The sequence below is a fragment of the Phaseolus vulgaris genome, chromosome 2, assembly GCF_051622355.1.
Source record: "Phaseolus vulgaris cultivar YP4 chromosome 2, ASM5162235v1, whole genome shotgun sequence".
NCBI classification, from domain to species: domain Eukaryota; kingdom Viridiplantae; phylum Streptophyta; class Magnoliopsida; order Fabales; family Fabaceae; genus Phaseolus; species Phaseolus vulgaris.
The window spans coordinates 37,331,341-37,344,471 of record NC_143499.1 but is presented as its reverse complement, the minus strand read 5'-3'; the positions used below and the strand labels follow the sequence as shown (position 1 = coordinate 37,344,471).

At 30.7% G+C, this 13,131-nt stretch overlaps 1 protein-coding gene across 1 annotated transcript; it reads left to right on the top strand.

Moving 5' to 3' along the window:
• Window positions 1-4,609: 4,609 nt before the first annotated feature.
• LOC137811784 (putative WRKY transcription factor 14) lies at window positions 4,610-9,004 on the top strand. Its single transcript, XM_068613615.2, has 3 exons — window positions 4,610-5,605; window positions 6,275-6,415; window positions 7,614-9,004. The coding sequence occupies exons 1-3, from the start codon at window positions 4,986-4,988 to the stop codon at window positions 8,158-8,160; spliced, it is 1,308 nt and encodes a 435-aa protein (XP_068469716.1). The 5' UTR covers window positions 4,610-4,985; the 3' UTR covers window positions 8,161-9,004.
• The last annotated feature ends 4,127 nt before the right edge of the window (window positions 9,005-13,131 follow it).

Genomic DNA, 13,131 nt, shown 5'->3' with positions numbered 1-13,131 from the left:
GTGACTTGGAGAGTTATGTGGGGGTAAACATTGCGCAAAACATGGTTTTGTTGAGGGTACTCTCTTTTGTGTTGTGGGTAAGATATGAGTGGGGAAGGCTTGTGTTGTGTGTTTTGTATGAATCTGGCTAAGGCAGATGAGGGTTCTATAATAGAGGTTTCTTTATGAAGACTTGGTGTAGAGGAAGGCTAGTCGACTGGAAGGTCCTAGCCAAGGATTGGTTGCAACAGTTCAGTTTGAGTAGCCTTAGCCAGTAGATATATGGAGGGGTTTGAAGTACACTCACGTAGGAGAGGAGAGCAAATGTGTAGTCACTCTGGTTTTGGATGGCAATGAATCATACGTGTGGAACCCAATGCACCAGATGGGTTGTGTTCAACTTGTTTACTCTGATATTTTGCGTATTGTTCTTTATAGCCTACACATTGTTTAAAGACATGGAGCTTTGGATTTGTTTAGTCCAGTGATATAAACAAGAGAAAGACTGAAGAAATCTTGGAGCTGGTTTAGGGAGGTTTTTACCTGTTCTCGCTGGAGAATGTCTCCTTCAATATTAAACTTTAACTGTCTATTTCTATCTAAGGGACATGCTTCTGTTTCTATGGATCATTCTCGGCTTCTCAACATTTTTTTACATTCATATTTTTCAACTATACCTGCTCTACTCCTACTTACTCTGTTCAAAAGGTTATTCTTTTAGAAAATACAATTCAGTTTATGGAACTAATTTTAAATTTTTGGAGTACTTTTATTTTTTTAGTTGCTTAAATAATTTAAATAGAAAATTATTGATTCTTTCTATTTCACATAATTGTCACATTTTTAAGGTTTTTTTTACCATGGGATTATTTTTTTTTGTTTTTACCAAAATGGGGTCCGTTTAAAAAAAATTACAAATTTAGGCAAGTCGTGCTAATTCGGCACGACTTCATATGCAGAAGTCGTCCCAATTAGGCACGACTTCTGCCATGTCATACTGAAGTCGTGTCAACTTGGCACGATTTCTGTCCTGTCACTTCATTCTCCACACCATCAGATTCCTTACACGTATAACTTTTTACCTTCTCCTTCAGGTGCTTTTTCCACTCCACCAAATATATTTGGAATTTCGGCATTCACCCCTCTTTCTGCATATAATCCAACATCATCCAAGCACTATCGACCGACAATGCCCTTACCAGCATTTCATAATGAAGCCAATAACAACGATGATGAACATGTCGTTGATGATCCTCTTCCACGAAGACCTCGACGACAAATACGAAGACCACATTGTGTCACGTCTTCCCATAAATAATTTACTTTTAGTTCAACTTAATAGTTTTATTTTATATCTTGTAATGAATCTTACTAATTTGTTTAGTTCTAATTAATCTCTTCTCATTATTACGTGTTCTGTAAAATCATTACTTCTCAAGCTATTTATTTTACAAATTCACAACAATAATTCTCTATTTATTTTCCAAATACAATAAATTTTCATTTATGCATTTATTTCCAAATTCAATAACAATTTTCTTCATTTTTTAATTAATCAAATAATTTTATTGTATTACATTACCGTCAAACATGATCCATACACGATTATCCAATTTTTTGTTCCTTAAAACTAACACTCTTAGAAAATTATGTATCAAATTAATTTTTAACATTACATAACTTACTACCCAATATATAAACAATAAAATTAAAAAAAAATTATGATGTAGCAGAAGTCGTGCCAAGTTGGCACGACTTCTGCCCTGACACAACTTCAATATGACGGGGCAGAAGTCGTGCCAAGTTGGCACGACTTCAGTATGACAGGATTGAAGTCGTGCCAAGTTAGCAGGACTTTAGTATGACATGGCAGAAGTCGTGCCTAATTTGGATGACTTCTGCATATGAAGTCGTACCGAATTGGCACGACTTGCTTAAATTTATAATTTTTTTAAACGGACCCCATTTTAATAAAAAAAAAAAAAACCTCATCATGATTAGAAAACCCATTTTTAACTTTCATATGAACTGAAAAATATATTTTATAAACATAATTATGGGAATCAAACGTCAATCTTAAATATATAAATTGTTTATCTGCAAAATTTAGGGAGTTCAAAGTGTCATATTTTTTAAAACAACTTAGTATAATAATAGCGGATTAGAATGAAAATATAATTATGTAAATAATGATATTCGGACCCATTATTGTTTCTTATTAAATTGATTTTCAGCGTCGAAATTATCACATTTTAAAAATGATTTATTTTTACAAATTTAAACCAAGATTATAATATTAAATATAGATGTTGCGACAATCAATATATTCTGTGGTACAAGATTTATGATGGTACTTACAACTATTTTATATTGATAATTATAACATTACTAATAATTATGACTTTGATTATGAATAGTATCTTTCATTGAGAGCGAAACACTTGTAGTTATAGATTAGTTAATTGTGGTATTGATAATAGACATGTTTCGTAATTTCATTTGGATGACTTCTGTTAAAAAAATCATAAAATAAAAATTAAATTTAGAGATAAAAGATAATTAGTTACTATATTTATTAAATTAGATATTAATTTAAAGATTAAAAAATTATTAATATTTAATATGGTTTCTATTATTAATAAAATATTATAAAATAGTTTCTAAATTGATATTTAAATTAGTTATCAAAGTTTTAGTTATTAATATTTTATATTCTAAACTAATCATTAATAAAGACTAATTTTGAACATAAATAATTAGTAGTTCTAATAGTTCTATATTTACTTGGCAATGATTATACAAATTTGATCAATATTCCTTGCAAGCAAACCATCCTCATAGTAGCTAATAATAAATTCAACATAGTAAATTAATCAGAAAACATGCATACATCCATTTAAGTTTTAACAAACAAAATAATTTTTAAAAAAATCAAAACCAGCAAAAAGAAAGTTATAAAATAAAAGGCAAAGTTTTAAAGAAAACACACAAATTTTGAATTGAGATGAACATGAGGAGAACACCAACACAAAATTCGAATGACTCAATTTAGCACCCAAACATACTCTCTTTTGCCTTCTACATAAAAAAAAATTGTCACTAACATTACCATATAATAAAAATTAAGAAATTTTGTTCTTTACATTTTCAATTCATAATATTAAGATAGAAAAACATCAATCATAAATTTTCATAACCACTTGAATATTGTACTTTTTTCACACACATAAAAAAATTAAGAAAAGAGGTGTGAATTCAAAATATATTAAAAACCTAAATTATTATTTAATGGATCTCATTTGATTCACTAAAGACTTTTTAACTTTTCACGTATTTTAATAATGTGAGCTAATCTCTTCATTGTAATAAGTATAGTCCATAAGAAAAGTAAGTAAATATTAGGATATTCTAAGTGTAAGTTATGAATTTTTATGTTCTGTAACATTCTACACTTTTCATTCTTAAATTAAATTATATTTTTGGTGAACTTGAACATCTTTATGTGGAGTGTAATCTTATGTAGAAAATATATTAAGTAAACTATTCTATTTAATAATGCATACATATACATATTAATAGGTGTTCAAATAAAAAACGGGGAGTCAAATTGAATGGTGCCAAACGTTTCTCCGATAAATGCGGCTACTTGTCGCCTCTTTTATTGTTTTGGAGAGAAAAATAGAAAGAAAGGAAAACTTAATTAATTATACTAACAAAACAGAATCCCACATTTTTTAACCTTTGATGACGGTGTTAGATAAATTATACTGCCATTGGTTCATCTAAGATTACACAACTTTTATCGATAATTAATGATAAATAAATTGTTAATTAATAATATATTGAATATGACATTTATTTAATTTAAAGAAATATTTTGTTAAGTAGTCGCTCCATTTATTTTATCTTTGGCAATTAAAAAATCGTTTTACTTGTCTTTTATAAATTTAATAATATATTTCCTATTTTTTATTATACTTTTATATGTTTTTGTCGGCAAAAAAATTATATTATATTTACAAAAGGTATACAATACCTTATAGAATTACATCAGTCTAATAACATCCATTTCTAACAAAACAGACATTAGTTTCAAGATTAATACCTAGCAAAATTTGCCAGATTACTTGAATGCTTGCAAAACATCACAGCCAGTGTGTGTGTGTCTATATATATATATACTAGTGATCACATTTTTCAGAATAAGACCCAGACCATCCTACCCTAACCCAAAATATATGCAGTATCCATATATATATTCGATAAAAAATATTTATCATATATATATAGAGAGAGAGACTAGATACTCTTATTCCTTACAATACCTTTTAAATAATTTATACATCCGTTTATTATTTTAGATAGAGAGAATTGGATAAAATAGAATAAAAGCTGTACAATTATTTTATTATAATTAAGAAAATTGATTGTATTTTTTCATTCTTGAACACGTATATAGAAAGGAAATGCAAGAGTAATAAATACAGAATTAATTAATTTGTGATAAGCGTGTGAAAAGTACAGCATAACCTAACTAAGTAACATGTATGGAAGAAATAATTTTTGTTATATCCCACCTCAACAGCATTCATTTTAATAGTCCTACAATTTGTTTTCTTCTTATTTAATTAAATAGTTGCGTATGAATGGGAGCGCTTGGAGAAGTTGTGTTAAAAGTCAGCTTCATCTGTGTTTTTCAATTCTCTTCTGTGTGTATTTGGAGAAAGGAACAGTCAGTTTTCAACCACTGAAACCTGTTCATTTGCTTTTTCTTGCCCCTCAGTAGCCAGAATAAATCCCATTACTCATCACACAGTTTTCACTCTCATTAGTCATAACCTCTTGATCCAAAAAACCTACAACCCCCACACTCACACAACACAATTCCTAGATTTGCATATATCTATTTGTAAACTCTTCAAACTAGAGGCTACAATCAATCCATGTTCCAAAACATGGCACTGCTAATTTCCTCCTACTTGGAGCCTTTTCACTAAGGAAAAAGCATGTGCAACATCCTTGGTCCAATTATGGACAACTATCAAGGTGATTTAAGCGACATAATTCGTGCTAGTGGTGCATCATATGGCAGTTGCAGCATGGGAACTTCATCATCTAAAGCTTGTGCTCCGTTTTCTCTCGATCACTTCTCTTCTGTTTTGGAAGGGTTTAATAGCAACTTTGGTGATCCGTTCTCAAACACGAGAGATCCCTTTCTACATGAGCTTGAATTGCCTGCAGCCTCTGCTGCCTACTTTAACAGCACAACAAGTTCTGCAGAAATTAGCAGTTCTGGGGCATTGGAAGAAGCAACTTGTTTCCGTGATGGGGTTGCTGGTAATAGTAATAGTTGTGTTTTGAAAGAAACGATTCTTGAGGATGATGACATGAGAAGGCCTTGTAATAGCATATTGGCAAACATGATTCAGATCTCTCCCCCCAATGATAAGTTACCCATCTTGTCAGTGGTGGATGCTTTGTCACGGACACTCAAGCCTTCTGGTGTGGGTTTAGGTGATAACATGACTAATGTGAAGAAGACCTTGGAAGATGATTGCTTGGTGGGCAACAGCAACAAAAAAGAAATGCAGATCTCATCTCCACAGAATCCAGGTCTTAAGAGAAGGTGAGCAATTGATCAGTTAAATAATAAATTACAATACTGTATTAAATGGAGATCTGGTTCCAAGAATTGAGTTTAATTACATTTGTCCATTACTTTTATGTTGGCATCTTAAATTTTCCAAACGGAATTAATCACAGTCATTTTTGGGAACTTAAATTTCAGTGAAACCATAGTGAGGTAATAAAGTAGGGTTTGGCATGAGTGAGGTAACTCTTTCTTTTGTCTTATTTTCCAAATATGTTTGGTTGACTGCATCTGACCATAAAACTAAGAGGATTATAATTAGTTTCATGTTGGAAACAGTTGATTGTGATTAAGACTAAACATGGTGCATGGATGCCTTTTACAGGGTTAATCCACCTGAAAAGTAGAGCTAGCTAGATAGGTGTCACCATAGCAGTCACATACTGAGCTTTCAAGAAAGCTTATCATAAACTACTTTTCTTCACACTTGAAATGTTCTGTTCCTTTGATCATCGGATAAAAATCATATCCCTTTTCTTGGCCTCAAATTTTCCACTATTTCAGTGGAATTAGCTCTAAATCATAAAGTTTAAAAATAGTTATACAATATATTACAAAAATGTTGTAAGTCTATGAAATAAGGTTTTTAAGTTGATGTTTAAGGAGAATGATGTAATTGATAATATGATAGTGCTGTATAATCAGGAAGAGCCCAGCAAAAAAGTCTATTTGTGTTCCTGCACCAGCTGCACCAAACAGCAGACAAAGTGGCGAGGTAGTCCCTTCTGATCTGTGGGCTTGGAGAAAATATGGTCAGAAACCCATTAAAGGCTCTCCATATCCAAGGTAAGTTGGAATAGTGTAATCTTTCTCGGAAAGAGAGATAAGGTATTTTATGCAAGATTTTGCCTAACTTCTTTAAACAAAGAAAGCACGTAAAGTGACCAAACTTTAGTACACAATTTAAGGTTTTGTATGCTTTGTTAATTAAAATTGGAGTTTTATTTTGTTAATCTGCCCAGTAAAGAAACACTGGTAAAGCTTTCATTTTTATTAATAAAAAATACTGTATAATAATTACTTAAAGTACCACACTTAAGTTTGTCCCATAATATTTTGTTTACTCTTATATTAAACTATTTGGTAAATTTAAACCCACATAATTTAAATTAATAAATGTAATTGTATTTCTTTCACTTCATATATTTTTTTTACTTTTAGAACTATTATGTTCAGAGAAAAAAATATACACAACCATTTAATCACAAACAAGATAGAAACTATTATGATAAGATATTATTGTTTTTAATAATTACATTCAAAGTATGATTGATTTTTTATTGGAAAGTATGATTTGTTACTGAACTGACATGGTCATCAATGCTTGATGATTAAATAATATATTTATAAGAGTAAAAAATTTATGTTATCAGTCTAATCTATTTTCAATAGTTTACTAATTAATAATTGTGGTATATATACTTTCAATATAATTATTATAAGTTCAATTGTATATGTTGAATGAATGACTACTTAAAAATGTTATTACATTTAATTAAATTCTCTATAAAATTAGCAAAATTATTTAACAAAACCATGGTAACCCCCACAAACAAATAGTAATGTTGCAGTAAGATCTAAAAATCAGGTGTTAATTTCTTTTTTATTTTACCTTTCCTACACCTCCAAAAGAAAAGTGACACTTCAACAGATAAAACTAACCTTATTCTTCAATCACTTGCCATATTAAGGAAGCAAAGGTGGTATAGTATCTCTTAATGTGTTTATTTTTTCAGTATTCTTACATAGTGTTTTGGTCAACGTTTTAAGTTTAAAAAACTAGGTAAAGTTATATCTCCCATTTCAAAAGTTTTCTTTGGCAAATATTTTATACTGGAAGAAATTTACTGTACTCACCTCAGGCAATTTATTTTTATGGTACGTAACAGTATGTGATTGGTGCAGGTGCAGTAATTCTTGGTTTTTTTCAATATCATTTGTGTTCTTATGTTTGTATCTCTCTCTCTCTTGTTACCACGTGTAGGGGTTACTATAGATGCAGCAGCTCAAAGGGTTGCCCTGCCAGAAAGCAAGTTGAGAGGAGCAGAACAGATCCAAACCTGTTGGTCATTACTTACACGTCAGAGCACAACCATCCATGGCCAACTCACAGAAATGCTCTCGCTGGTTCTTCTCGATCCCAACCTTCATCCAAGGGCAACAACATTGGTGCTTCAAAGAATTCAGAAACCAGCCACCAAAACGAGGAAGAGCAGCATGAGGACAGCAACAGTGACAGCAATAATGTAAATAATAGTGCATGTGTTCAGGAAGAGAAGCAGTTTGAGACGGATGATGGAGAATTCAGTGATATTGGACTCCCTTACAAGGCAATATCTAATGTGAAGAGCTACGAACAACTTGATCAGGGTTTGTTTGCAGAATTGGGAAAAATACAAAAAGCTCACTCACTAAACCTAATCTCTCCACCACAAGGTTTTGATGATCAGCAAAGGGAATCCAACGCTTTAGATTCATTCCATAGCTTTGACTGGAGCGGTGATAACAGCACCAAGTTCCACCTTATTTGAAGAATCTAATTGGAGAAGGTCATATATATATATAATATGTATATATACAAGACCTTGAATGGGAAGCATGCACCACCTTCCTCACAAAAACCTTTTAATAGGTGCAGATCATCATCGGATTTCAATTATGTCATGTGGGGGAGATTTGAGATCACAAAACCACTTTTCTCTTTTCTAGTTTTTTTTCCTTTTCTCTTTCTCTTTTTTCTCTGCCTGTCATTTCGCATAACAGTCAGGGAGGTAAATTAGTGGAAGAAAAATGGGATTCTATATGTGGGAGTGCTGCTCGATGGGAAGCACACAGAACGAGTCCCACGTTCCTTTTGGAATATTGGTGGATGGGACAGAAAGCTGAGCAACAGAAGATTTTAACAGTTAAAACAATTTCTAGAGACTTTATTCATCAAAATATCACTGAGTAGATTAATGATTAAAGGATGAGAGGCTAGTCCTTTCATCTTTTGCAAGTGGGAAAAATTATTTTAGGCCTCATCTTGGTCATGTGGGTTGTTCTTGAACTGATGACACGTAAAACTAAAATGGGTTTGGAGATTTGATCTTAACTTTCCTCTCAGAAATGAAAATTGATGTTAGCTAGAAAAGATTAACAAGGTAGAAAAAGTGGCCACCCTGCTACCCTTTCTCTCTTTAGAAGTATAGCACTAGGTGTCCATTTGAACAAAGTACATAGGACATGCATGAGGAGGTACATGCAAGCTTTGGTTCCTCAGTTTTCTGTTTACTATCCACACACTTGCTATTTTTCTTCTTCTTTTTTCTGAATGATTGCTTTTTAAGTTACTATTCAATAGTTTTAAAGTTTACTGCTATTGTTTTCCACAAAGATGATTCTATTGTGTTTTTATCTGTTTGTACTAGTAGTTTCTATGGCATACACCATTTTGCATGTGCATGCTCGTCAACTTGTCCTTGCAGCTTTACATTCATTAGTCCTGTGTGAATTGAATGCTATATTATATAAAACCATATTTTGAAGGAAGGAAAATATCAAGAGCTGAAATTAATATTTTGTAACACTTTTCAACAATTTTTGGCTTCTTTACATTATATGAATATGAGTTATGATAAAGGTTGAGTCTAGCATGAGTAGAGAAGAAAAAAAGGATAAAAAGAAGTGGAAAAAAAACTGATACCTATGATAACTGATTTTATCAAGTTGGTTAGGATTAAAGTGAGGATAGAAATTATCTGTGTCATTTTAGGAGTGATGACATAATTCATTACTCTCCACTCTTCTAATAGATATTTATCTTAAATAAGAAAAAAGTGGGGTATGATTGAAAACGAAAAGAGAGATAAAAGAAACGAAACAGATAAGACAGTAAGTGTAAGTGAATAATATTTCTGCTGCTTTGCAGGTTGCAACACTATATTCAAACAGTTACTTCCAACAATCTATGGTAAATAAACACCCACACACAATACTTTGAAATCTAGCCATCACTTAGCTCTAAATCCTTCCAAAGGCCCAATGAGTAAATGGGCTTATGTCCATAGCCTACTTGCCTTAGGTAACTTGGATGCTTGTATAATGCTCAATGTATAATTAATTTAAACATATTTTTAATCCTTGTATAATTTTAATCTCTAATTGGTTTGTCCAGGTTTAGTTATTTAATAATATATCCTAGCAAAGCAAATATTATTAATTTGAAACTACGGTTAGTACAAGGTTTAAATATTGGTTGAGTGGGACAAAGCAATAGGTAGCAAAAAAAAAACAACCAAACATATCACCAGTACAACATTGATCCAGCCCTACGTGCATCAACCTAATTTAGGTAAATTATCCTACAACTTGTATTCTTTTTAATTCCAATAATATTTTTCTAAATATAGTAAAGAGTGTAGTATTTTTTTTTTTCATTTTTAAGTGATAGTAGTTTTGCTTGTGAGTGAGTGGTGAAGGTTGTTGGTTGAGATAGGTTTTGTAGTGTTTTTATTAGTGACTATGCTTTTGTTCATTTATTTTTTTTTTCATTTTTTTAGAAGTCAAAAAATTCGAAAAAAAAATCAACGAGGTGCAACAATGAAGTACAAAACTTAAAAAAAATATATATTCACATTAGGAACGTCGAATACAATGAATCTTCTCATCAACCCTCTCACACGCTCAAATGGAACTGCTATTTCAAATTGCGGCAACAAAGGAATGGAGATGTTGCGACTGGAACGGAGGTATGCGGCTAGAAGGGAGATATGGGAGATGGATATGTAACTAAGGTTATTTAAAAAGGTGAGGTTATCACTGGTGCATAAATATTAAAAGACGATGACTATTTTTTATTTAAAACAGCGACTTTATAGTCACATTTGTTGTACACGTATTCGTAAATACAAGATATAAGAAGGCAACTATTTAGCCGCATTCTTAAATGTCATTTATAAATGCGGCTATGGTAAATAGCCATATTATTTAAACTTTAAAAAAAAATTAAAACTCTAAACCCTAAACCATAAGACAGCAACCACGGAGGCAGCAGTGGCGAAGCAGTGGTGACTTCGCCAATACAAGAAAACAAACAAATTTAATAAGATAAACAAAACAAATATATAAACCAATGGTGAAAAAGAAAGAGAGCTCGAAATGAACTTACAATGGCACGAGGAAGACAATGAAGGGTTGTAGAAGACGAGAGGAAGCACGAGAGCAAAAACCTAAGAGAAAACGAAGCGCCAGAGAACCCTTCATGCAAGAAAACAAACAAATAAATGAAACGAAAAAAAATTTATAAACCATTGGTGAAGAAAAAGAGAGTTAATCAAAAACGAATTTACAATAGCACGAAAACACAATGATAGGAACACCAGAGCAGACACAAAGAGAAAACGTGAAGTGTAAAAAAGAAAGAAACTATGAAAACGTAAGTGGCGTGCTTCAGAATTAGAGGGTAAAAAAATGATTTAAGAATGTGAGTATTACAAATAATCGTCTTCTTAAATCAAGTTAATTTAAAAAATGTCACCGCGTTTTGAAAAACTGCGTCTAACCTTAAAACCGCATTAAATAATGAGTCGTTGTTTTAAATTTTTATACTAGTGTATACTTCATTTAGGGTTATTTAAAAATTTTAAAAAATTAAAATCGACTTTTCACATTAATCGACTTTTCACAATTTAAACTTTTGTAAGTATCTTGTAAATATATTTTAGTAAAAAACATTCAATAAAAAAGTAACATTAACTTTTGTTAGTAACATATTTTTCAATAATTGAGACATTGTAAAACGTTACTAATATAAATGGTTTGTAATATTTACATACATTACAAAACTGTTTAGTTTAAAATAGGGTTAATTATCTTTTTCGTCCCTATATTTATAGCCAATAGTCAATTTGGTACATTGGTTTTTAAAAACTTCAATTTGGTTCCTAAGTTTTTTAAAATGTATTCAAAATGGTCCTTTCTATTAAATATCACCAAACGGGGTTAAGTGGTGCTTATGTGACAGACACGTGTAAGTTACGTGGATGGTGCTTACATTACTTTAGTGAATCCTGAATTAGGGTTTAGGTTATTCAAATTGGGGATTTCGAATTTCTGATTTAGGGTTTCTAATACGAGGATTGCTCCCCTGGTTGGATTCTGTGGTGCGCTTCCCTACTTCGATGGGACTTACTAATGTCTGGCTTGAATGTGATTCTGCCTTGGTTTGTTCTGCGTGTACTGCTAGGACTAATGTTCCGTGGATGCTTCAGAATCGATGTAATACTTGTCTTAATTTTTGTGGGACAATCAGGTTTAGGGTAACTCATATTTTTCGTGAAGGGAATGCGTGTGCTGATAAGTTGGCTAATTTAGGATTTATTCATAGAGAATCTTTTCATTGGTATAATAGACTCCCAGCTAGTCTGTTCTTAGAATTCTTTATGAATAGGTATAATCTACATATGTATCGTTTGTGTTAACATATGGGTTTTGGTCTAGTCCCCCCATATTTTTGTATTTTTTTTTTTTTTTTAATAATATTTTTTCATGTGATGGCAGATGATTGTTGTTACTTGAGGTGTCAGCTTAGTTGAGATGTCAAGTTGCATAGTGATGTCTAACATGAAAACTTTATAAAAAAAAAAGTCATAAAAAATATTAAAATAAGTCTTGTTCAACTTTTATGAAATAACTAAATAAATAAATCTATTAAAGATAATTAAATTAATATTTTTAAATTGTTGTAATTGAAGACAACCTAAATAAAACTTATAACATTTAGAATTGTAATTAAATGTGCAACTACTGTAACGTATATCTGAAAACATAATTATACAATTAAAAACATTAAAAATATAGTTTGATGTTGCCTAAAATTAAAAAAAAAAATATTACAAATTTTAACTAACAAAAGTATTTAATTTACTTCTACGTTTTATTAATTCTCTTCTCCAAATTATCTTCAACTTCATCTCGTGAACAGACAAAAGCAAAAAAAATATCAAGTGAAGACAATATGTATTATTTAGTTTCAATTTTAATATCTATATGATACTTGAGACTTTAAATAAAAAGAAATTTCATTTTCTTTCATTTAATTCAACTCAGGAAAGAACTTCAATTATGATGTTGGTATGTACAATTCAACTCATGAAACACCTTTTGAATTATGATGTTGGTATGTACAAGGTTAAAATGGTCATCGGAGTATGCACAATTGTGATGTTGGAATATTATCTAATTTTAAATGATTTAGTTATTTCTACAAATTCTAAAATTTTAATTTTGTTTTGATTTGTATCTAAATAATATATTTGATCATAAAATATTTTAATTTTTTTTTATAAATATAAATTATTCTCTTAAAATTTCCAATAAAAAAATTCTAAAATTATTGAAAAATATAGTAATATTGATACCAATGATAAAATAATATTTTTATTCACATCGAAAATAAACAAACACAGAAGGCATGAACTGAAAAATCTAGTTTATATATCTTCCAAAAATTATTTTTCCTT

What these genes read in the sequence shown, in the direction of transcription:
- LOC137811784 (XM_068613615.2), top strand. Translation starts at nt 4,986, where the DNA reads ATGTGCAACATCCTTGGTCCAATTATGGACAACTATCAAGGTGATTTA. An exon ending in AATCCAGGTCTTAAGAGAAG is followed by an intron (nt 5,606 to 6,274) that starts GTGAGCAATTGA and finishes CTGTATAATCAG; the next exon opens with GAAGAGCCCAGCAAAAAAGT. An exon ending in AAAGGCTCTCCATATCCAAG is followed by an intron (nt 6,416 to 7,613) that starts GTAAGTTGGAAT and finishes TACCACGTGTAG; the next exon opens with GGGTTACTATAGATGCAGCA.